This window comes from Eulemur rufifrons, chromosome 9 (assembly GCF_041146395.1).
Source record: "Eulemur rufifrons isolate Redbay chromosome 9, OSU_ERuf_1, whole genome shotgun sequence".
NCBI classification, from domain to species: domain Eukaryota; kingdom Metazoa; phylum Chordata; class Mammalia; order Primates; family Lemuridae; genus Eulemur; species Eulemur rufifrons.
In genome coordinates this window covers 33,357,635-33,378,706 of record NC_090991.1, presented here as the reverse complement: position 1 = coordinate 33,378,706, position 21,072 = coordinate 33,357,635, and the positions used below count along the sequence as shown (strand labels likewise).

Genomic DNA, 21,072 nt, shown 5'->3' with positions numbered 1-21,072 from the left:
GAACAGAGGGAATTACTCAAATCTCCTGGCCCAGCACCACATGCAGGTCACCCCTGAGACTGGTCACCGGCCCTGCCCTCTCGGACCTGGCCTTTAGGTGGGGCCCAGAGCACCCAATGGACAGCAGAGGAGGCCAGTGAGCATGGCATCTGGGGAAGGGGTTGGGCAGGGGGCGCCAGCAATGCTCACAGGGAAGCATGACCCTAACTCCTCAGTGCTCTCTCTGCCTCTGTGTGAAAGGGAGAGAAGGAACTGCGGGCCCCTTTCCTCTGCCAGGAATGAAAACAGCTACCATTGATTTGCCATTACTCTATGCCAAACACTGAGGAGCGAATTTCGTCCTCATAATAGCCAGTGTGACGAGGGAGGTTCTGTTACGCAACTCCTCCCCCTCTTTTCACAGATGAGTTGAGAGACGCACAGAGAAGTTCAGTTTCTTGCCCAGGGTCACACAGCATACCATAGTTAAGTGGCACGCTTACTAACATGACACAATACTGCCCCTACAGGCAGAGCCGGGCTAGAGCAGAGCGTGCTGCCAGCTTTGAAAAGAGATCCCAGCCCAGCATCATCAGCCACTATCCACGTATAGTGGTCAGGAGGGGGGCGATGCTAAGTGGAACAGAATTCAGCCTGGTTCTTCCCCCTCACCCAAGGCCTGGCCCTCTTGGCTGGGCTGAGCCGGGCTGGGCAAGTCCTCCCACTTCAGTGAGGGGTTCCTCCAGCCGGAGCAGTGGAGCAGCGGCTCCCCGGGCCCGAGGTGTGCGCCACCCGTGCTGGGCGTGAGGTCTCGAGAACTGCATGGTTCTGGGCGTGACGCAGCCCCTAATGTCTCGTGTGACCTGGCCTTTCCACCCTCTGGGCTCTGCCTTCTCTGAGAAGAGAGCGGGTGGGCCGGCTGACCTCGGAGGCCCTTCCAGCTGGCCCCTGTGGGACGCACAATCAGCTCATTCTTTAGTGAATGGGCTGGGGGACACAGCGAGTGCGTACGAAGACATGTCAAAGTGGCTGCTCTTGGGAAACCCCAGATGGAATTTGTCCTGGAATCTAGGGGGACCCGCTCACTGCTTGAGGTCTCAGGGTCTCCCCGCCCCCGTGTCCACGCAAGCTGGAGCATGCACATGCGCACATGCACACGCTTCCCTCCTGCTGCCAGATTAAGCGTCAAACAGGAGATGCTGACCCCGTCCAGGACCCTCCTTCCTCCAGACAAGAACAGCCGCCTCTCCGCTCAGTATCAGGGCCCCATAGTGCCCCACCCCCACCCGACCTCACCCACCAAGAATGCTGGTGTCCCCAGGGCCATGATGGATGCTGATAACAGCGCCTGGTACTCTGGGCCTGGGCTGGGACCACCCACCACCAGGCTCCTCCTCTCTCCCCATCTGTAGGAAGGAGCACAGAAGGGCAGTTTGGTGTCATGGAAAAAACTGGGGGCCCAGAGGCGGGTTCCAGGAGCCCTTTGGACTCTGCCTGGTGGGCCAAGTGCTGGGGACCTCACTTTCTCCACCGGGAAGATGTGGGGCAGGGGGTGTCTGTTCCTATGATACTTCAGGGACTTGGGTAGGATGTCAGATTTAACAAAGAAAAATACAGGACACCCAGTTAAATTTGATTTCAGTTGAACAACAAACAAATTTTAGTACAAGTATGTCCCAAATATTGCATGGGATATACTTACACTAAAAGAAAAGTATTCAGTGTTTATCTGAAGCTCAGATTTAATTAGGCATACTGTCTTTTTTCTGGCAATCCTAGATCTGAGTCAGGGGGTGGCCAGAGACACAGAGGGAAGCCACGCCAGCCCCTCCCCACCCTCCTGCTCCTCTTCAGGGCACTGGTGCCTGCCTTGTCCCTTCACCTCTTCATCCCTCCTGGCCCTCCAGGGCTGCCCCTCGAGCTCTCCCATGCCCTTCTCAGCACCCTCATTTGACTCCCCAGGGTACTCTGCTCCCTAAGCTCAGCCATTTCCCTCTTCCATAAGGGCCATATTGCTAGGGCTCCAGGCCCCGCAGGGTGCAGGGAGTGTGGGGAGATACCCCAGGCCCCCAGCCCGGTGCAGGGGGGGCAGGTGGCGGCAGAAGGCCCCAGAAGCCCGAGTTAGCAGCAACTGCACTAAAGAGGCAGAGGCGTGGGTGCTGTTGGGAGGCGGCTCCAGCACTCTCTGGACTAGGTGCCCCTTGGCAAGGGGCAATCTGGGTCCACTGCCACTTGCGGGGGGAGGAGTGAAGAGTGCCCGACCCCCCCCCCCCCCGCCGCCGCGGCCGCTTCTCCAAGCTCACAGTCACCAGGAACTGCAAATGGGGGGGTGGGGGGCGGTTTTCTCTGGGGCCACATCCCAATTCCACCTGGATCAGGAGACTGGAAGATTTTCCTTTAAAAGGCCTAAAAGGGCCAAGAGATCACGGGAGACAGAGACAAGGATAGAGGGAGGGACCGGGAGAGACCACGGGAAACAGACTCAGAGACGGGGGATGCCAGACCCACCCTCTGACAGGGGAAATGGAGACAGACGAGAAAAACAGACCCCTCCCCGAGACAAACGGAGGTTAACGGAGCCGGGAAAACAGAGAAAGACTCGGAAATTGGGAACAACTGGGTGCAGACAGGCGGGGAGAAACCGAAACAGGAAAACAGAGACGGAGAAATGCGGAGAGAGAGATTAAGTACCGGCCAGATAACAGGACTAGGAGGGATGAAGGAGGGAGAGGGAGAACGCGTGAGAAACAGGGAAAGGACAGAGCAGCCAGAGGACTTGCTGTCATAAGAAGTCGGATGGTGACAGGGGCGAAGTCAGACGCGACGCTCGGCAGGCGCCGCCTGACGACCCTTGCGCGGGGCGGGAGCAGCGCCCACCCACCACGTCCGTCCCGCCCCTCCCAGGGTCCGAGTCCCCTCCCCGCCTCCCGCCGGGGCCCCGCCCGTCCCGCCTCCCCCATCCCGCGCCCGGCGGAGGGGCTCGGACGATGCCGCCCGGCACCCGCCCCGGTCTGCGCCCTCGGGGCTCCCGGGGACCCGCGCTGGCCGATGCCGCCACCTGCCGGCCGGCCCCGACCGCACCGCGGGCCTCGAGGGCGCGGCGGCCGCGCGGGGTCGGAATCCGGCCCCTCCCCGGCGGGCCGGGCTCCGCGGGGTCTTTCCAGGAATCCGGACGGGCCTGCTCACCCGCCGGCCGCGGCTCCGCGCCGGCTGCGGACCCGAGGCGAGTCTCTGGACGCTGGGCCCTTAATTTCTCTTTTGTCAAAGGGAGGAAACGTACCAACGCCTCCATCAGGATTTCGGTGGCAGGGGTTGGGGGGACACGAATGTACCAATGCTGCGCTCCTGGTCTGTCTTCCTCCACCCAGAAATCTCAGGTCCCTTTGAAGTCAGCCAGGCCGCCCCCTCCCTCCCTTCTTGGGCAAAACACAATGGGGTGACACCCCCCAACACACACACACAATCCACCCCTGGGCCTTCCCCTCACCCCCCACAACCTCTCGCCCTCCCCTCCCCCAGAAGTCCAGATGCGGAGGGACGTCCCGCGGTCCGGTTGCCTCCGCCCGCATTCCCTCTGCCCTGCCCCGCCAGGCACGGCGCGCCCCCCTCCCGCCTAAGTCGGGGACACTTAGGAGCGGAGGAGGTGGGAGTTAGGAAGGCCTAACTCAGCACTCTGGAGCCGACCCGGCCTTTCGGTTTTTGTAATCAATTAATCTCATCTACCTCCCAATTCCCAAAACCCAACCAATGCCTCTTCCCCTCCCTTTCCCCGCTCTGCCCGAGCCCGGCCCCTCCGGGAGCATCAGCTCCGCCCCCGTCCCGACGCGGGGCCCCATAGGTGGAGAGAAGTGGGAGAGGTCGCGGCCCCGCCTCTCCCCTCCTCCCCTAGACACGGAAGCTCAGTGGCCCCCATGCCAGGATGTCCCACGCTTGGGTCCCCGGCCTCGCGCCCGCCTTGCTGCTCAGCCTGCTGGCCGGCCTCCAACAGGTGAGCGCTTGGGAGGTAAGACTTCTCGGGCCCTACCGCGGTGGGTCGGGGGGCCTGCTTCTGGAGCCTGCTCACCACCTCCCATTGTCAGGATTTCCTCATGACCACACGCAATTAGCAACTTCCTTTGTCTTTTTGCGGTGGAGGTGGAGGTGGGGGCCGCAGAGGAAGGTCCTGGAAAGCCTGAGTTCCTTCACCTCTGGGGGGGTTTGTGTAGTGGGCACTGGCCCCCGCCCACCACCTATCCGACACCTAGCGCCTCTCTGTGAATGGGGACTTTGACCCCCGTGTTAGTCTTGGCTGGTCCCTCCGGCTCCTTCCCATCTGCTCCTTCCCATGTGCGTCAGAAAGTGGGGCCTGAGGTCTGGAGGCCTGGGCCAGCACGTCTCCCCAGCGCTGTTCCTCCAGTGCTGGGTGACCTTGGGGATGGCCCAGCCCCTCTCTGGGACTGTTTTTCTCTGCTTGTGCCCTAGAGGAGAGGAGGCGCCCTCGTCCCCTTCTAGGAGTGAGAGTAGAATTCCAGACTGTGGTAGGATTTCACCTGGCGGCCTGACCCAAGGCTGGGGTGACCTCTGAAATCTGGGATTGAGAGTGGGGCAGGGTTTGAGCACTCCCTCGGCCCTGGGGTTCCTCCTACATAAACACTACAGATGATGGGGGAAGGTTGTCCAGTCCTGGGATGGGAGACTATTTGGGGAACTGAGATGGGTCTAGAACACACATATTAAACTTATTTCCATTCAGGAATAGGAGGGAAGCCGAGCACATGCTCCCCGGAACAGGACACCTTCACACAACGGGGCTGAGCTTTCAGAGCAGCTCTGCCAAAGCCCATCCATGACCCCTGGGCCCACGGACCCGGGTTATGGAGCAGGGTATTCCTTCTACATCTCTGGGTGAACAGTTTGTGTCAACACCGGTCTGAGCATCCTGGTTGACTCCTCCCACCAGCCCCAGTGGCGGATCAGGAGAAGGTTGAGATTGCCCAAGATCACGCTGACTCTTGCTCAAACTCGGGCTCTGAACCACCCCAGACAAGACCACTGGTTCAAATGGGGGGCTGAGGATCCAGGAGAAAAGCTCCTCCCCCTCCCAAACAGGAACTCAGGACTAATTTATTAAACCTGTTAATTACTCATCACTTAGCAGGGTCCAGGAGACGGAGGAGGGACAGAGTCTGGGATCTGAAGGGGCAAGGGGAGCTGCTGAGTTCCTGGCCCCCTCACTTTGTCTGTAAGTCTAGTCACCGCTCTGTGTCTGTGCTGTGTGATTTGGACTCAGACTCATCCAGCACACTCTGGGACAACCTGCAGGGGGTCCTTCCCTTCTCCTGTCCCCACAAAGGGACAAAGCTTGTGAGAAGTTAGTTGCGCAGCAGCCTAGGACACACAGAAAAGAGGAATTACCCCAACTCTTACTTGCTATTATTCGTATTTTTTCTTTTCTTTTTATCATTAGTATTCTCTTTTTTTTTTTTTTTGAGACAGAGTCTCGCTCTGTTGCTCAGGCTAGAGTGCCGTGGCGTCAGCCTAGCTCACAGCAACCTCAAACTCCTGGGCTCAAGCAATCCTCCTGCCTCAGCCTCCCGAGTAGCTGGGACGACAGGCATGTGCCACCGTGCCTGGCTAATTTTTTCTATATATATTGTTTTTAGCTGTCCATATAATTTCTTTCTATTTTTAGTAGAGACGGGGTCTCGCTCTTGCTCAAGCTGGTCTCGAACTCCTGACCTCGAGCAATCCTCCCGCCTCAGCCTCCCAAAGTGCTAGGATTACATGCGTGAGCCTCCGAGCCTGGCCTTTCATTGGTATTCTTATCTCTACTGTTGTAATTAGCAATTAAAATGTTATTGTAATTATTTTAAGTAAGATATTGCCAAAGCTGGCTTCTTACTTTTGAGCCCTGGTTGTTTGTCCCTGGAGGAGAGGATAGAGTGACAGATAACTGTCCCTAGTTTGCTGTGTTTCCACACCTATGTCCCTTTCCCACAGTCTGGGAGCAGCCAGGATGAAAGGAAACCAGGTAATCAGTGAATGCTCATTCATTCTGCAAATATTTTGACTGTTGGGTTTTCAACAGTGGTGAACAGACAAAAATCCCTGCCTTTGTGGAGTCTGCACTGTACTGGGCCAACAGATGAAGTAAAATATATAGTATATTAGTTGTTGGTAAGAGCTATGGAGAAAAGTTAAGCGCACTAAGGGGAAGGAAATTGTTTTGGGAGAGTGATTGTGATTTTAAATAAGGTGGTCAGAGAGGAAGGTGAACGTGCTGGAGCCAGCCTTGCAGATAGATACCTGGGAGAAGAGTGTTCCAAGTAAGTCTTTGACACATAATTGCTATTAATGGGTGAATTCTGTGAGATGCCCTGGATGCCCTGCAGAACTAATGCCTAAGAGGAAGGAGCTGGTTTGGGAGGGGCGTCCTGGCAAATTTGCAGAGCAAGGAATCCCCCAGGCAGTTAGCTAAAGGATGAATGCCTCCCCTCTCCAGTGTAAAACAGCCAGGTGTGTTCAAGGAACTCCCAGCAGGTGTGTGAAGGAGAAGGGTGTATGCAAGAGGGGAGAGGGGATGGAGAAGTGAAGGGGAAGGAGGTAAGACTGCTGGCTGGGGGTCTGTACCCCAGGGAGCCACCAAAGGGGGCTCCCAGCAAGGTTGTTGGGGGTTAAGATTTGCAATCTAGGAAGAGTCCTGCCTGCCGTGTCTGGAGTGACTCTGGGTGGGGATGAGGAACGTTGCTGGTGCCTGGACCATAGATGCGGGAGAAGCTGGACTGGAAGGGTGGCCAGAAGGGAGGAGCTTGAAGACTTGGGGATGAGGGGATGTGGTGTGGGGGGTGTGGTGCGGGAGGAAGGAGAGCTGGAGCTGGCCAGGAGTCAGCTGGGCTGCAACCACTGACCTGGGGACCGTGGAGGATTCAGGTGGGGAGAGGTTTGGGAGAGAGGCGGAGTACATTGGGGACCTGCTGGCTTGAGGTACCTGGGCAACGTCTGAGTGGAGACCCCACCCTCCAGATTATGACCGCTGACCTTTGCCTCTTTTCTTCCACAGGCTGCAGCCAACTGTATCCTCTTGTAAGTCTGGGACTTTGGCTGTAACTTCCAGTCTGGGGTGGAGTGGAGAAGAAACAACTCAAATCCTGCCCTGCATGGCTTCCTGGGGAGGGGGTACCTCATCCCTCATCCTCACCCTCTCCCAGTCCAGCCAGAAACCACCCCCCACTTTCCCACCCAGAGGGGGAGACTCCACCCCCTCCCTCTCTCTGCCAGCCAGCCAGTGGGGCAGTCTGTAGCCCAAACCTGAGCCTTCCTACTGCAGTGTCAGGTCATCTGCCCTTTGAGGGTCCCCTGAGGGGGGGCGGGGGGTGGCAGGCACACAGTCTGTGCGAACCCTAATACATAAATCCCATGAAGCCTGAGTGCAATGAGCAGGGGCTGGGGTGGGGTCTCTGTGCATCAAGCCAGCACTGGGCGTTCTGGGAGCAGCACCCTTTCCCTGCCCTCCTCGCATGCCATGGCTGCTAGGAAGGGCACAGTCCTCTATGAGTTAGCTCCTGGACACCCCACATTGCCTCTTGCTCTGTATCTCCTTAGAGTAAAATGAGTGACATCATAGCCACTGCAATACTCAGTCCCCACACCTGCCGGGTAAGGTGGACAAGGTGTTCAATCCACCTGTGCTATATACGGAGCAATAACTGGGCACAAGTGCACAAGGCCAGTCGTGAGATGAGCCTGGAACCCAGGTCCGGAGTCCTGGCCCCAGGTTCCTCCCGCTGAGCTCAGAGGGGTCCGTATCCGGTGCCCTGAGAATATGGGTATATTGGGAGGGGGGCTGGGATCCTTCTGTCTCTTGCCCTCTGTGCCAACAGCCTTTTTCTGCCCCCTGAGCAGAACCTGCCCCGAAGGATTCAAATGCTGCGGTGAGGGCTGCTGCCAGGAGAATGAGTTCTTCTCCGGCCCCTTGAGGTAAGTCGAGGGCCAGCTCCTCTGGACACAGTCCTTGCGGGGCCTGGACCACACAGGATGGGGCTGGATATGCCACTGGGGGGCGGGGGTGGCTGTAGGTTGAGGGAGGGAAGTGTGGCTTCCTGGGGGCTCAGGGTGATGTTGGTGGTCCCCTGCCAGGGTCTTCGTCGTCGTCTTCCTGGTCATCCTGCCCCTCTTGTGCATCTGTGGCCTGGCTAAGCGTTTCTGTCGCAACTGCAGAGAGCCGGAGCAGGGCCCCCCAGTGGATCACCAGGGGCCCCCGGAACTGCCCTCAGCTCCCCCAGAGAGGGTCATGGCATCCATTGCTGAGCCACCACCCCCCTACAGTGAGGTGGGTGTCTCTGTCCCTGTCCCTACCCTGCTTCTCAGCTGGCTGTCCCTCCCTAGTGTCCAGATTGTTAGAGCAGCAGGGACAGTGGAGGGCCTCACTCATGCCAGGCCCCTGGACCCTGGGAAGGGCTTTGCACCCAGCACTGGGTCTGTCCCCTCTCTGGTAAGCATGCCTCAGCTGGCACGTGGGGGCGGTGGCCAGTGCCAGGCCCTGAGACTCTGAGTCCCTTCTTTTCCCTATAGGTCGTTATGAAGCCCACCCTGGCCCTCACGCCCACAGAGCTCCCCCCTCCCTACAGCTTCAGGCCCGAAGAATATGGGGGTCAGAGGGGCATTGACAACCCAGCCTTCTGAGCTGCCTCCTGCCTGGAATCCTGCCGGCAGCAGCCTCCTCCCAGCACCTCCTGGAGCAAGCCAGAGACTTCTGGAACCCTGGAATGCACCCCTCATCCTGCCATGGCACTGGTCCTTCTTGGATTTAACTTATTATTTTTCCTGCCCCTGTTCCACCCAGCTGCCTCTCTTGTCCCGAGGGCTGAGCTGGAGCGACAATATCTGCTCCCACCCAACCTGCGTTAGAGGCTGCCAGCAGGAAAATGCCAGCCGTTGGAGGTGCCCAGCAGTGGAATGGGCTACTCTGAGGGGTAGTAAGAGCCCTGTTTCTGGAGGTATGCAAATCTCCAGTGGACAGCCAGCTCTGAGATATTTTGAAAGCACCTCTGTGCCCACGGGAGATTGGACTGGATGAGCTCGGAGCCACCTTCCAATGCTACCTGGGCAGAGAAGACTTCATTATACCCCCGAACACACGCACAAAGTACTTGCACTCACTAAATTTTAGCAGATTGTGGCTGAGAGTCTGCCTCTGGCTGTGTGGGGAGGTGGGCAGGGTGGTGAGCCCAGGCACTGCAAGGGGTCGGAGAGTCACTCTGCTAAAATGGCGCCACTGATGAGCCCTTCAGGAGGACAGTCATCCATGGGCCACCCTTGGTGAAAGGTTCTTTGTGGTGCTTTGACCTCCAGTTCCTTGAGGTCTCTGGGTGTTAAAGAGCCTGGAAACAGGGTGGGCGTGACCACTGTGTGGGCCTCTGAGCCATCCTCCTGCTGCTTTCCCTGGGAGATATGGAGTGGTCATACCATGAGTTGGCGAGAAGTTGGCTGGAAGGGTTTGGAAGCAGCCCAAGGACAACCTGGAAACGACCTGCTGGGAGAAGGTGAGGGTGAGGAGGAGACCAAGGGGAGTGGGTGGGGCGGGCATCTGTGGAGTGAGGCCTGGGAGACCTTGATCAGCCACATCCTAGAATCTTCTGGAGGGAAGAGAGGAGATACCTAGAGAAGGTCCCGCCCTTCTCTAGCCCTGAGGTTACCTGCCCTTCTCCAGCTCGGAGGTTATGGGCACTGCCACTCTGCCCCACCTACAGGAGTTAACCCCTAAGGGGAAAGACGCATTTGTTGTGGCAGGGCAGGAGCTCACGGGGTGGGCCTGCAGCAGAGCGTGGAGCTGGAGTCCAGGCCTGGCCATGCAGAGTGAGGAGACTGGGGCCAGTGTCCTGGGGCTCAGGCAGGGCTGGGCGCCTCCACCCTGAGCCTTCCCTTTGCACAGCTCCCTGCCCGCTCAACGGTAGCTTCCTCTCTAGGGCTTTCCTAGTGATACTCATCCTTGGGGCATCAGAACCCAGGCAGGTGGCAGGGTCAGGGATGGGGAGATGGTACAGGCATCCCCAAAGATGCCAGGAACAAGGGCTGTCCAGGTGGGGCTTCCTGGGGGAGACAGGGCCCCAGGGGGATTGCAAACAGTGATTACTGACAGACAGTATCAGAGTTGGCATTAGGAAAATGAGCCCAACCATAAATGGAAGTTTCTCTTCAGTTTCAGGGATTGGTGGTGGGCAGCAGGAGGATACTATATGGGTGTTTTGTGTAGATGTGTCCGTCCAGCTAGAGAAGTCTCAGAGCATATGTTGCCCTCACCGTGGTGAACGCCCGCCCCAGTGGGAGGATATTGAGCAGTGGGCTTGGGAGACTCAGAGAGGAAGGTCACCCTCGGCCTGGATGTTGCCTTCCTTTCATCAAAGACCACACAGGGCCCTTAACCGCTCCTGCCTGCAGCAGCAGCGTGACTGTCCTGAGGCCCAGTGTTGCTGCAACCTGGTGGCAGAAATGGCCATTTCTGTGGCTCTCCTGCTCATTCTCGGTGGGAGTAGAAATGGTCTGACCTTCTCAGAGGATGATCTGGCACCATCCATTCATGCCACAGACATTTACAAAGCTCCTACTATGTGTGAGGCACTATGCTCCGCACTGGGTATTCATTAAAGTGTAAAATGTACATGACTGAGCAATTCCAGTTCTAGAATTGAGCCTTCAGAAGTGCGTATACCAAAGAGCTCATCCGGATGTCCATCGAGGCATTGTAGCAGGGGCTGGGAATGAAAACATCTTAAACGCCCATTGACAGGAGCCTGTTAAATAAACTGAGTGCATCCGTACCGTGAGTTTTGTGCAGCCTTGTAAAAGGATAACGTGAATCTGCAGCACCAACCCTGCACGTGCCCGGCATGAGAAAAGGCAAGTTGCAGAACAAGGCCTATGATCTCAGTTTCTAAGTACATACTCCAAACTTTATATATGTATATTTTCTTCTTTGCAAACATATAGATAAGATCTAGAAAGGTATGAACCAAACCACACTCACCACATTTTAACAGTTGTTGGCACCAGGGAGGGAGGAAGCCAATTGTATAGGAGGCTTTTTACTTCGTGTGCTTGGGCATCACATGTGTTTTTTACAACGAGCAAGCCTTGTTTTTATACATTGAAAAGATTTGTTTACTGGGAAATACAGGCAGCTTTAGAAGTTCATGCAGATTCACCTTGTGAACTTTGATTAATGGCCATCGATATATTATCAGCTCTGCTATGAGGAAGAGGCTAGTGACTACATGACCCAGGGAACAGAGACATGATGGACATGGAAAGCTTGGGCACCTGCAGACATGTGAAGCCCACATGTCAAACTTATGCAGGACTCATGCCAAGCACTGAGCATTCACCAAAGGAGAGAAACAGTGAGCTGATGCCTGGTGGTCGGTTGCGTGGCTGAGCAATTTCACAATGACGGAGAACTCATCCCTTGACGCTGGTGTAGCAGCTCAAGCCCAATGAGTGAATAATGAAAGGTGGAATCACGGAATGAAAGAATGGTTAAATGAAAGCATGCATGGATGAATGAACATGGAGTTCTGCCACTGGATACTTGTAAAGAAACACACGGCCTGGCTAACATCAAGGAGGTGTTCCTCATGGCGGTGCACTTGAACTTCTATCTGCAGGAAAAGCTGGTGGGGGGGCAATGTGAAGGGGGAAGATCTTAGAGCACTTGCCCCAGGGACAGAGAGTGGAGGAGGAAAGGGCTGTGGCTGGGGGAAGTGGGGAGAACTCCAGCGAGAATCTCACCACCCGCTCCAGCTGAGATGCAGAGCACCAGCTTCTGACATTTTGCTTTCTGCAACCAACATCTCCAGGTGGCAGAGTCCCCATCTGCACAACCAAGAGGTCAGCCCCTTCCGGCTCTGGCAGGAGGTGGCTGGGAAGGGCTGAGAGAGAATTTAGAGAATCTCCTTAACACCAACAGCCTTTCCCTCACCCCACCTCCCCACACACACAGCGCATGGACCTCATCGCACCAGCCCTGACCACCTCCCACCTCCCACTGTGGACATCACCTCTTGGTCTCCAGGGGCTGCATTGCCACCATGCTGACAGTCCTCTGAGCCACCAAGCCCCCCTGAGCCATTGGCCTCTCCCCGTCCAATCAAGCAGTGCCATCGCCACATCCTAGATCCGTCTTTACCATCACTCCCTGCACCAAACCCCTGCACCCCTTTTCTCCAGTGTACACACCTGGAAAAACCCCAAACTCCATTTGGACCCAACGATTCCTCAAGTCCCAACACACTTGTGTGATTGGACTTGCTTCCAAATCAAAACTGCAAGTCCCACGCGGGCCCTCTGCTCCTCCAACATGCCTTAGCCACCTCTCGTCCTCTCTCTTGAGGTGACTCATTCATACTGCTGACTCTTCAAGTCTCCCACCCCCCGACCTCAATGTCAGCTGGCGACGCCACCACATGCTGCAGGGGGAAAAATGGATGCAATCCCACAGGAACCACCCCATTTCCACCCCTGCCCCCTCCACCCCTGCTGACCCAGTCCCCACGTGTGCCTCCTTCCCGCGGGTGCAGTGGAAGCCGCATCCCGATTGGCCGACTGGCCACGGGGTCCCACCCTACCCCCAGCCAGGGCCTCACTCCTGCAGGTATTCCTGCAGCCGCAGGGTTCCGCCCTCCTTCCTGGAGCCTTATCACCTGTTTACAATGTGCCACCTGGCAGTGTCCCCCATGCCCTCCATGCCTTGACATCTGCTGTCCCACTTCCTCCCTCCCCCATCGCATTCCGTGCTGCTCTAGTCAGTGCTTTGTCCCTCTGATGACACGAAATGACTCTTGTCCAGATCATCAGTGACCTACATCTTGCTGGAGCCAAAGGTCCATTGTCTGGCCTCATTTCTCAGTGGCATTTATCACACTTGGCCACTGCCTCCTTCCTTAACAACTTTCTTGTTTAGACTTTCCTGACTCCACCTTCCCCTGGTTTTCCTTCTGCTCCTGGGCTGCTCCTTCCAGGCTCCTCCCTTTCCCCTTCCTTCTCCATCTTCTCTGAGAGATGGTGGCCCCGGAGGTCTGTCTTTGGCTCTCTGATCGTAGTGGCTGTCATCCAGTCCTGTGGCTTCACAGACCATCTATTGTCTGATGAATCTCAGATCTGTATCTCCAGCAAGACTTCTCCCTGGAACTCCAGACTCTTATATTTACCTACCTAACACCTCCGCTTGGATGCCAATGGGCATCTCACAGGCAACGTAAGCTCTGACTTCTCCCCTCCCCCCTCCAAGTCAGTCCTTCCCAAGGTGCCCTGTCATAAATAGATGGCCCCCCATTCACCCAGCTGTTCAGGCTAAGAAATGAAGGAGCTGTTCTGTGTTCTGATTTCTCTCTTGCCCGCACCCCGCCATCCTGGGGCAACCTCCAAAGTAGACGCATGTCCACATTTCACCGCCACAGCCCTTGACCGAGCCACCGTCATCTCAGGCGCAGACTATCCTCACTGCTTCTCCAGCACCACGCTCATCTCCATCTGGCCCCTGCAGTTTGTCCTGCACGCTGCAACTAGGGACGTCTTGCTAAAGCATAGATAAGACATGTCACTCCCTTGCTTAAAATCCTCTGGGGCTTGCCCATTGCACTTGGAATGAACTCCAGACCCCTGATGGCAGCCAGGGGGACTTAGGAGGTGCAGTCCCCTCCCTTCCCCTCTGACGGCAGCTCCTACTTCTCCCTCCCTTCTCACTGCATCCCGGCTGTAGTTGCCTTCTCTCTGTGCCTTGACAATCTCAGATCTTGGCTTAGTGCAGGGCCTCTGGTGGCTTTTCTGCTTGGAACTGCCCCTCTGCCCCATCTTTACCTGGCTACCATCTTTTCACCTTTCAGGTTCCAGCTCAGCTGTCCCCTCCTCAAGGAAGCTCTCCCCAGCCACCCTACATAAAGCAGCCCTCTGGTCCCACTCTGTTACACCATCCTATTTTGTTTTCTTCCCAGTGCATCTCCATACCTGAAACCACCTTATTTATTATGTGCTCACATGTTTACAGTCTGTCTGCTCTCTCTGGCCCCAAGCTCCTCAGGGACAGGGACTTGTCAACTTCACCGTCCTGTCCAGAGTCTAGTACAATGCCCATCTTGTGCGAGGCATCTCTCTTTGTTGACTGACTGCCTGTGGTCATAGCAACCTCAATATCAAAGCCCAAAAGGATCCTTCAAGAGAAACAGCCATGAAATAAGCTTCTCAGCCTTGCAAACACCCCTAAATACCATCTGTTTGATTCCAGGTTCCCAATCCAAATGGAGCTACTGTGCTTCCCTTCCCTCCCTTCCTCTCTCCCTCTTTCCTTCCTTCCTGCCTGCCTTCCTGCCTTCCTGCCCTCCCTTTCTTTCTTTTGTTCGATACTTGGGGAGCACCCCCGCGTATCAGCCACTACTCCAGGGACTGGGTGAAAGAGGCCCACAAAACAAATACGCCTGTAATCCTAATACTTTGGGAGGGTGAGGAGGGAGGATTGCTTGAGACTAGGAATTCAAGATCAGCCTGAGCAAGAGCAAGACCCCATCCCTACAAAAAGTTTAAAAAGTAGCTGGGTGCAGTCGGTGCACGTCTGTAGTCCCAGCTAATCCGGAGGCTGAGGCAGGGGACTGCTTGAGCCCCTGCATTCAAGCCTGGGTGACAGAGCGAGACCCTGTCTCCAAAAAAACAACAACAAACAAACAAACAAAAAAAACCACGCCACACTAATCCAACAATCCCAGAAGTGAGTCTGTGGTCACACCATGTACCAAGTGTTGGGGGGAAAGTACCTGTGTAACATCAGAGAGCTATGGCGGGGCAGGAACTTCACATAGGAGGGGCAGGCAGCATCTCTCTGCGGAGATGACACTGAGCTCATTCCAGAAGAGTGAGCAGTGGACGAACATGCAGAGAGCATGGAGAAGAGCGCTCCCGGCAGAAAGGCCGGCATGTGCAAAGGCCCTGAGGAGGGAAGGAGCTCGGGGGCTCAAACGTCTTAAAAGAGACCCCTCCTTGCTTCAAAATCCCTCAGAGTCATAAAAGAAGGTGTATTCATTTCCTCAGGTTCTTGTAACAAACGACCACAAACCAGGTGACTTACAACAACAGAAATTTGTTTTCTTACAGTTCTGGAGGCCAGAAGTCTTACATCAAGGGTCCGTGTGCTGGGTCCGTTCCTTCTGGAGGCTCTGAGGGAGAATCTATCCCCTGCCTGTCCCGGCTTCTGGTAGCTGCTGACAGTCCCTGGCGTCCCTTGGCTGGTGGCTGCTGTCCAATCTCCGTGTCCGTCTTCATACAGCCTTTCTCTGTGTCTGTGCGTGTTCCCCTTTTCTGTCCCTGATAAGAACACTCTTCGTTAGATTTAGGGCTCACTGTAATCTTGGATGATCTCATCTCAACATCCGTATGTTAATTATATCCCAAAAAACCCCTTGTTCCAAATAAGGTCACATTGCGAGGTGCTGGGTGGACATATCTTCTGGAGGGCACAGTTCAACCCACTACAGAGGATATAGCCCTAGGCATTCTTATCCGTAAAGGACCTTGGAGAACAGCTGAAACAGCGTATCTCAAACCGTATTCCCTTTTTGAAAGGAGCGGGGGAAGCATTCTGTGTTCAAATCAATATGGAAAATGCCACACACACGGCCCATGCTGGCAGAGTCACAATTCACCTTAGCACGTTAAAGGGCTGAGAATTCGGCCGGGCGCGGTGGCTCACGCCTGTAATCCTAGCACTCTGGGAGGCCGAGGCGGGTGGATCGCTCGAGGTCAGGAGTTCGAGACCAGCCTGAGCAAGAGTGAGACCCCGTCTCTACTAAAAATAGAAAGAAATTATATGGACAACTAAAATATATATATACAAAAAATTAGCCGGGCATGGTGGTGCATGCCTGTAGTCCCAGCTACTTGGGAGGCTGAGGCAGGAGGATCGCTTGAGCCCAGGAGTTTGAGGTTGCTGTGAGCTAGGCTGATGCCACGGCACTCACTCTAGCCCGGGCAACAGAGTGAGACTCTGTCTCAAAAAAAAAAAAAAAAAAAAGGGCTGAGAATTTACAGTAAAGAAGACATCTTATCACTAGTTAAAGCATCATTTTCCTAGTTTATTTCATCATAAAACCCCATTTTCCTTCTAATCTCTGTGGAGTTTTGAGAGCAAGTCATCCTGTGGAAATTTGAGAGTAATGCTGATGTAGCCCAACCTCGCCTTATTACAGGTGAGGAGACCAATATCCAGAAAAGACAAGTGACTCGTCCAAGGTCACACAGCTGGGAGGGACAGAAAATGGATTTAAAACTCAGTCTCAAAAAAATGAATGAATGAATAAATAAATAAATAAAACTCAGTCTCCTCAAAGTGACAGAGATGGATACACAGTAGCGGTTGACATGGCGGAGAGAGTGGGCGTGACTCTATGGTGATCCCACCAGGGAGATCTTTGTGACCATCAGAACCAAAGTTCTGTATCTTTTTTTTTTTTTTTTGAGACAGAGTCTTGCTCTATTGCCATGGCTAGAGCACAGTGGCGTCATGATAGCTCACAGCAACCTCAAACTCCTGGGCTCAAGCAGTCCCCTGCCTCAGCCTCTCGAGTAGCTGGGACTACAGGCATGCACCACAACGCCAGGCTAATTTTTCTATTTTTAGTAGAGACCGGGTATCACTCTTGCTCAGGCTGGTCTTGAACTCCTGAGTTCAAGGGATCCTCCTTGCTCGGCCTCCCAGAGTGCTAGGATTACAGGCGTGACCCACCAGCCGGCCTCTGTATCTTATTTGAAGTGGTAGTTACATAAATTTACTCGTGATAAAATGAAATAGAACTCTACACACACACATTGTACCCACATCAATTTCCTTGTTTTGATACTGTACATAAAAGGTAACCACTGGGCATTACCATGACAGAAGGTATAATCCTTGGGAGGAACTGGATGAAGGGAACTTGGGACCTCTTTCTACTGTCTTTGCAACTTCCTGTGAATCTATAATGATTTCAGAATAAAAAGCTTTTTAAAAAAATGTTTCCAGCCTCCAGGTTCAAGAGTTTTTTATGTTGTCAAAGGTCGTTAGATCAAATTTACTTTCATGCGACCAGCATGTGCTTCTAGGGCCCAATAAAAAGCACACTTTATGACCTTCTATAGTTTATTTAAACTGCAGAAATTTGGGAGCAGGGGTCAGTAATTTGCAGATGCTTCACTGCAGTGACGAACTCAAGGACCAATGGACCTTCCCCCTCTCTCTCACATGAGGGTGACTTTCTTATATCAAAGTGTGTGACTCCTGTTCACACCAGAGATGTACAGACAAGAGAAGGAGGAGTCTATGGCCATACCACCCTGAACATGCCCAATTTTGCCTGATCTCAGAAGCTAAGCAGGGTTGAGCCTGGTTAGTGCTTGGATGGGAGACCTCCCGGGAATACTGGGTGGGCTTTAAAAAAAGAAAAGGGAGGAGATGATGTTTCTTGGCCATCCAGCTATACCTCTGTGAAGCAGGATTATATTTTAAGTTTATCCATTTGAGAAAATTCAACTGTGTTAGCTGATATTTGACCAATCATTTATTCCAAATTTGCTTTAGTTTCCTGCCAACATTTTCACAGCAAAAAGACTATTAAGAACTTTGATTAGAGGCTTAAGAAGATGATTTTGGGTTGTGACACAGCAGTGGCAGAACTTTCATCGACAATGAGATTCAGAACATATTATACTACACACAGTTTTTGCCACATGCCCGGCTCCCTGGCTTTTCTTGGAACTGTCTCCACGTGCCCCCACCCCCACTCACACAGTGACTGTGAGCCTGGGGGCCGCCATTTTGCACAATGTGACTCTGCTTCTCTGGCCACAGTTGATTGGTTCAGGCGTGGGCACTGATCCAATCTGGGCCAATCAGAGCCCTTCCCTGAGAATTTTAAATTTAGAGCTCAGGGAATCTGTCCCGTGTCTAGATTGCTCAGGTAGTAAAGCTGTGAGATGGAGAACCCAGAGTCCCTGGAGGCCATGTTAGCCACTACGTGAAGAAACCTGGTGGAGTGAAATGGAATGAAGCCAACATTCAAAGGAAAGTAAAGACAGGAGAGACAGAGTGAGTCCTGATAACCTTCCGATGCTGGGTTCTGTGTGTTCCTGATATCCAGCTGCCTTTCCATAGCCTGGCTACTCCTCCCTTTCTTGGCAACCAGAAACCAATACATCCCTCATTTTGCTCAAGCCAGTTCGAGTTGGTTTACTGTCACTTGCAACCCAAAGAGCCCATTGTAGCCTGCTGGACCAACTCCCTCACTTTACAGATGAAGAATCTGTTGATTCTTAGAAAGGCCTTGATCTCCCTAAGGCTGAGGCCAGAGAGTGGCAAGGCTAGAGTTAAATCACAAGTTTCCCGATGGCAGGTCTCCTTTGTTTCTGCGCAGCTGCTGCTCCTGCCATGCCCTGTGATAGTTCCAAAGCCTGCAGAGATTTCCAAAGTCCTCAGCTGGAGGGAAATGCATCTGTACCTGCTCCTAGCTGCAAAACAAAAGGGAAAGGATAAAAATAGAAGACCATTGAAACATAACTGGAGACCTGGGACCTGGGACCAGGAGGATTGGTGTAGGAAAATGAGAATGGAAAGAACAAAGTCCGATTTGCTGGAGGTAAAAACTGAAAGGGCCCCCCACTCTATTTGTGGCTGAGCTCTCACATAAGAAAGACAGGATTAAAGGAGGTCTTCACCCCTTTGCAAAACTCTCATGCAGGATTCAGATTAAACCGAGCCAATAAATATCCTCCTAACCAAGGCTGAAAAGAGATCAGAGACCTACTCAAGTAGGCTGCCTGTGAGTCCCCAAGCCTTCCAGCCTTCTGAGGTCACCCTTGCCTTTAATATAAAATAAGATGGCTCGAGGGAGAGCACGGAGGCCCTTTCTGCATAGTCACACAGTTCCTTGCCAGCCTCCTTGGCTCTGGCAGCTGACATTCTCCTCCTACTGCCCCCAACCCTAGACCCAGCCCTCCTTCCTGCTCCCCAGTACCCAAGCACTGCTGACAAAGCTGCTCTGTGTGTCTGACTTTTCCTGAAGATTCAGGGTCACAGAGAGGGGTGTGATGGCCCTTGGCAGGTTTTCAGGGATTCTGATTCCTCCTGGGCCATGTAATGTATGGGCATAACAGAGAGGCCAGAGACTGGTCCCTGCTAATCATATGACTCAATGGCCTGGAAGCATATAGCAAGGTGGTGTCTGTGGCCAGGCAAGAACTTGTCCCCAGAAAACCACAGTGTGTGTTAGATCCCAGTGACCTAGCTCACTGCAGGGAGGTTTCACAACCCCTTGAGGCACTTATGCTGGGTTTCAGGAAGAAGCGGGTGAGAAACAAGTGGCTTGGTGAGTCCCCCTTTGAGCTGTCTAAGACTTGCCAGACCTTCACCCAAGACAGGCAGAATCCTTTGATCCCCACTCCCAGAAATCCAGGGGGACTCAGGAAACCACAATCGCTGACATCTTCTAGCCCCTTGCCCTCTGGTGCCCACTGAGCCTCGCACAGCCAAATGGTATTTCAGTGGGGGGCCTGGGGAAGAGGACAGCTTCTAGGCAGCCTCAAACCCCATCCTCTATAGAACCTGCTCAGCGGATCACATCTCAAATCATAGACATGGTGGATACTCATCACCCCTGAGTATACCCACCTACGGGATACCTGCCTGATGTTCCTCTGGGCCCTGCCTGCAGTAGGGTTTCTCTTCCTTTCCTTGTGTGCCCAAAAGAACCCCAAACTCCGGCCTGCAGCCCACCCTGAAGAGCATTTTCACACTTTTTATCTAATATTAATACTTTACATTCTTAGGAATTCTTGCCATCCATAAACAAACCATTTTATCAAGGTGCTTTTTCTAATCCAAAGAGTGATCATCTCTCTAAAAGCAATTCTGCCCGATTCTGGACCAACAAATGCAATTCACAAACCCTAGCAAAAGTTCTTAAACGGCGAGAAATGTTTCTCTCGTCTGCAAAACATGAGGCTGATTCATACATATAATTACTCTAGTTCTCATACCCCAAATTGGGACATGATCCGACAGTGACACAGTATCTTTGAGGTCAGAACTATCCTAGAAAATCCAGGATGCATTGTCATCAAATCTATTTTCCATGTATCTACCGCTCGCACTTGAAATGGATCAGTTCCTGGACTGCCTTTTACCTGGAAAGCGTCGGGACTCTCCGGGGTAGCCTTGTTGAGTCTCAGTTACAGGAAAAGCCTCGGGGAGCCCTCAGAATTTTAGGAATAAGTCACAAGAACCGGATGGGTTTAATTTCAAGAATTCTTAGCAGTCCCTCTGACAATTACCCATCCCAGCCAGGTTCCTTGGAGACGGCCTGAGCCAGCTCCTCCTCCCAGGTGGCTGAGCCCCCTGTCCCAACACAACCTGGATCATGGGCCACCATCCCTTTTCTCTGCTGTTTGGTTCCAGTTCCACCAGGCCCTCTGCACTAGATGCACAGGGCCCATGACTCCTCCAGCTCAGACTCCATTTGGGGGCTTTCCAATCCTGGCCCAGAAGGATAGGACACCCGGGACACCTCCTGCTGGCTCTGGCCCTCTGCAATGCGGCAGTGTCCAGACAGCCTGTGAGCGGATAGGGGGCTACCTGCCTGGTGATGAAGACTTCCTGTTTCTTCCTCCTTCCAGATCCAACCAAAATCAAGCCTTGATGGCCTACCGTTCTTTATTACTAAGATTTAGGCTTGTTTTTTTTTTTTTTTTTTTTGAGGCAGAGTCTTGCTTTGTTGCCCGGGCTAAAGTGCTGTGGTGTCAGCCTAGCTCACAGCAACCTCAAACTCCTGGGCTTAAGCATTCCTACTGCCTCAGCCTCCCGAGTAGCTGGGACTACAGGCATGTGCCACCATGCCCGGCTAATTTTTTCTCTATATATATTTTAGTTGTCCAGCTGATTTTTTTCTATTTTTAGTAGAGACGGGGTCTCGCTCTTGCTCAGGCTGGTCTCGAACTCCTGACCTCGAGCGATCCACCCGCCTCAGCCTCCCATGGTGCTAGGATTACAGGCGTGAGCCACCGCGCCCGGCAGATTTAGGCATTTTTATTTCCTTGATGGAAAAGAGT

General features: G+C 53.7%; 1 protein-coding gene across 2 annotated transcripts; it reads left to right on the top strand.

Moving 5' to 3' along the window:
* The first annotated feature begins 3,898 nt into the window (after positions 1 to 3,898).
* On the top strand, positions 3,899 to 9,176 carry TMEM92 (transmembrane protein 92). 2 transcript variants are annotated; one of them, XM_069481220.1, is made up of 5 exons: positions 3,899 to 3,967; positions 7,019 to 7,041; positions 7,861 to 7,935; positions 8,095 to 8,287; positions 8,530 to 9,176. In XM_069481220.1, exons 1-5 carry the CDS (start codon positions 3,899 to 3,901, stop codon positions 8,638 to 8,640), a joined length of 471 nt encoding a protein of 156 aa, XP_069337321.1. In that variant the 3' UTR covers positions 8,641 to 9,176. The 2 variants fall into 2 exon arrangements, with proteins under 2 accessions (XP_069337321.1, XP_069337322.1); XM_069481221.1 differs by lacking the exon at positions 7,019 to 7,041 and adding an exon at positions 5,990 to 6,015.
* Positions 9,177 to 21,072: the final 11,896 nt, after the last annotated feature.

Bases quoted from the DNA above. Each gene is read 5' to 3' on its own strand.
- TMEM92 (XM_069481221.1), top strand. From the start codon at position 3,899: ATGTCCCACGCTTGGGTCCCCGGCCTCGCGCCCGCCTTGCTGCTCAGC. The intron at 3,968-5,989 runs GTGAGCGCTTGG...AAAGGAAACCAG, and splicing joins TGCTGGCCGGCCTCCAACAG to GTAATCAGTGAATGCTCATT. The intron at 7,936-8,094 runs GTAAGTCGAGGG...GTCCCCTGCCAG, and splicing joins TTCTTCTCCGGCCCCTTGAG to GGTCTTCGTCGTCGTCTTCC.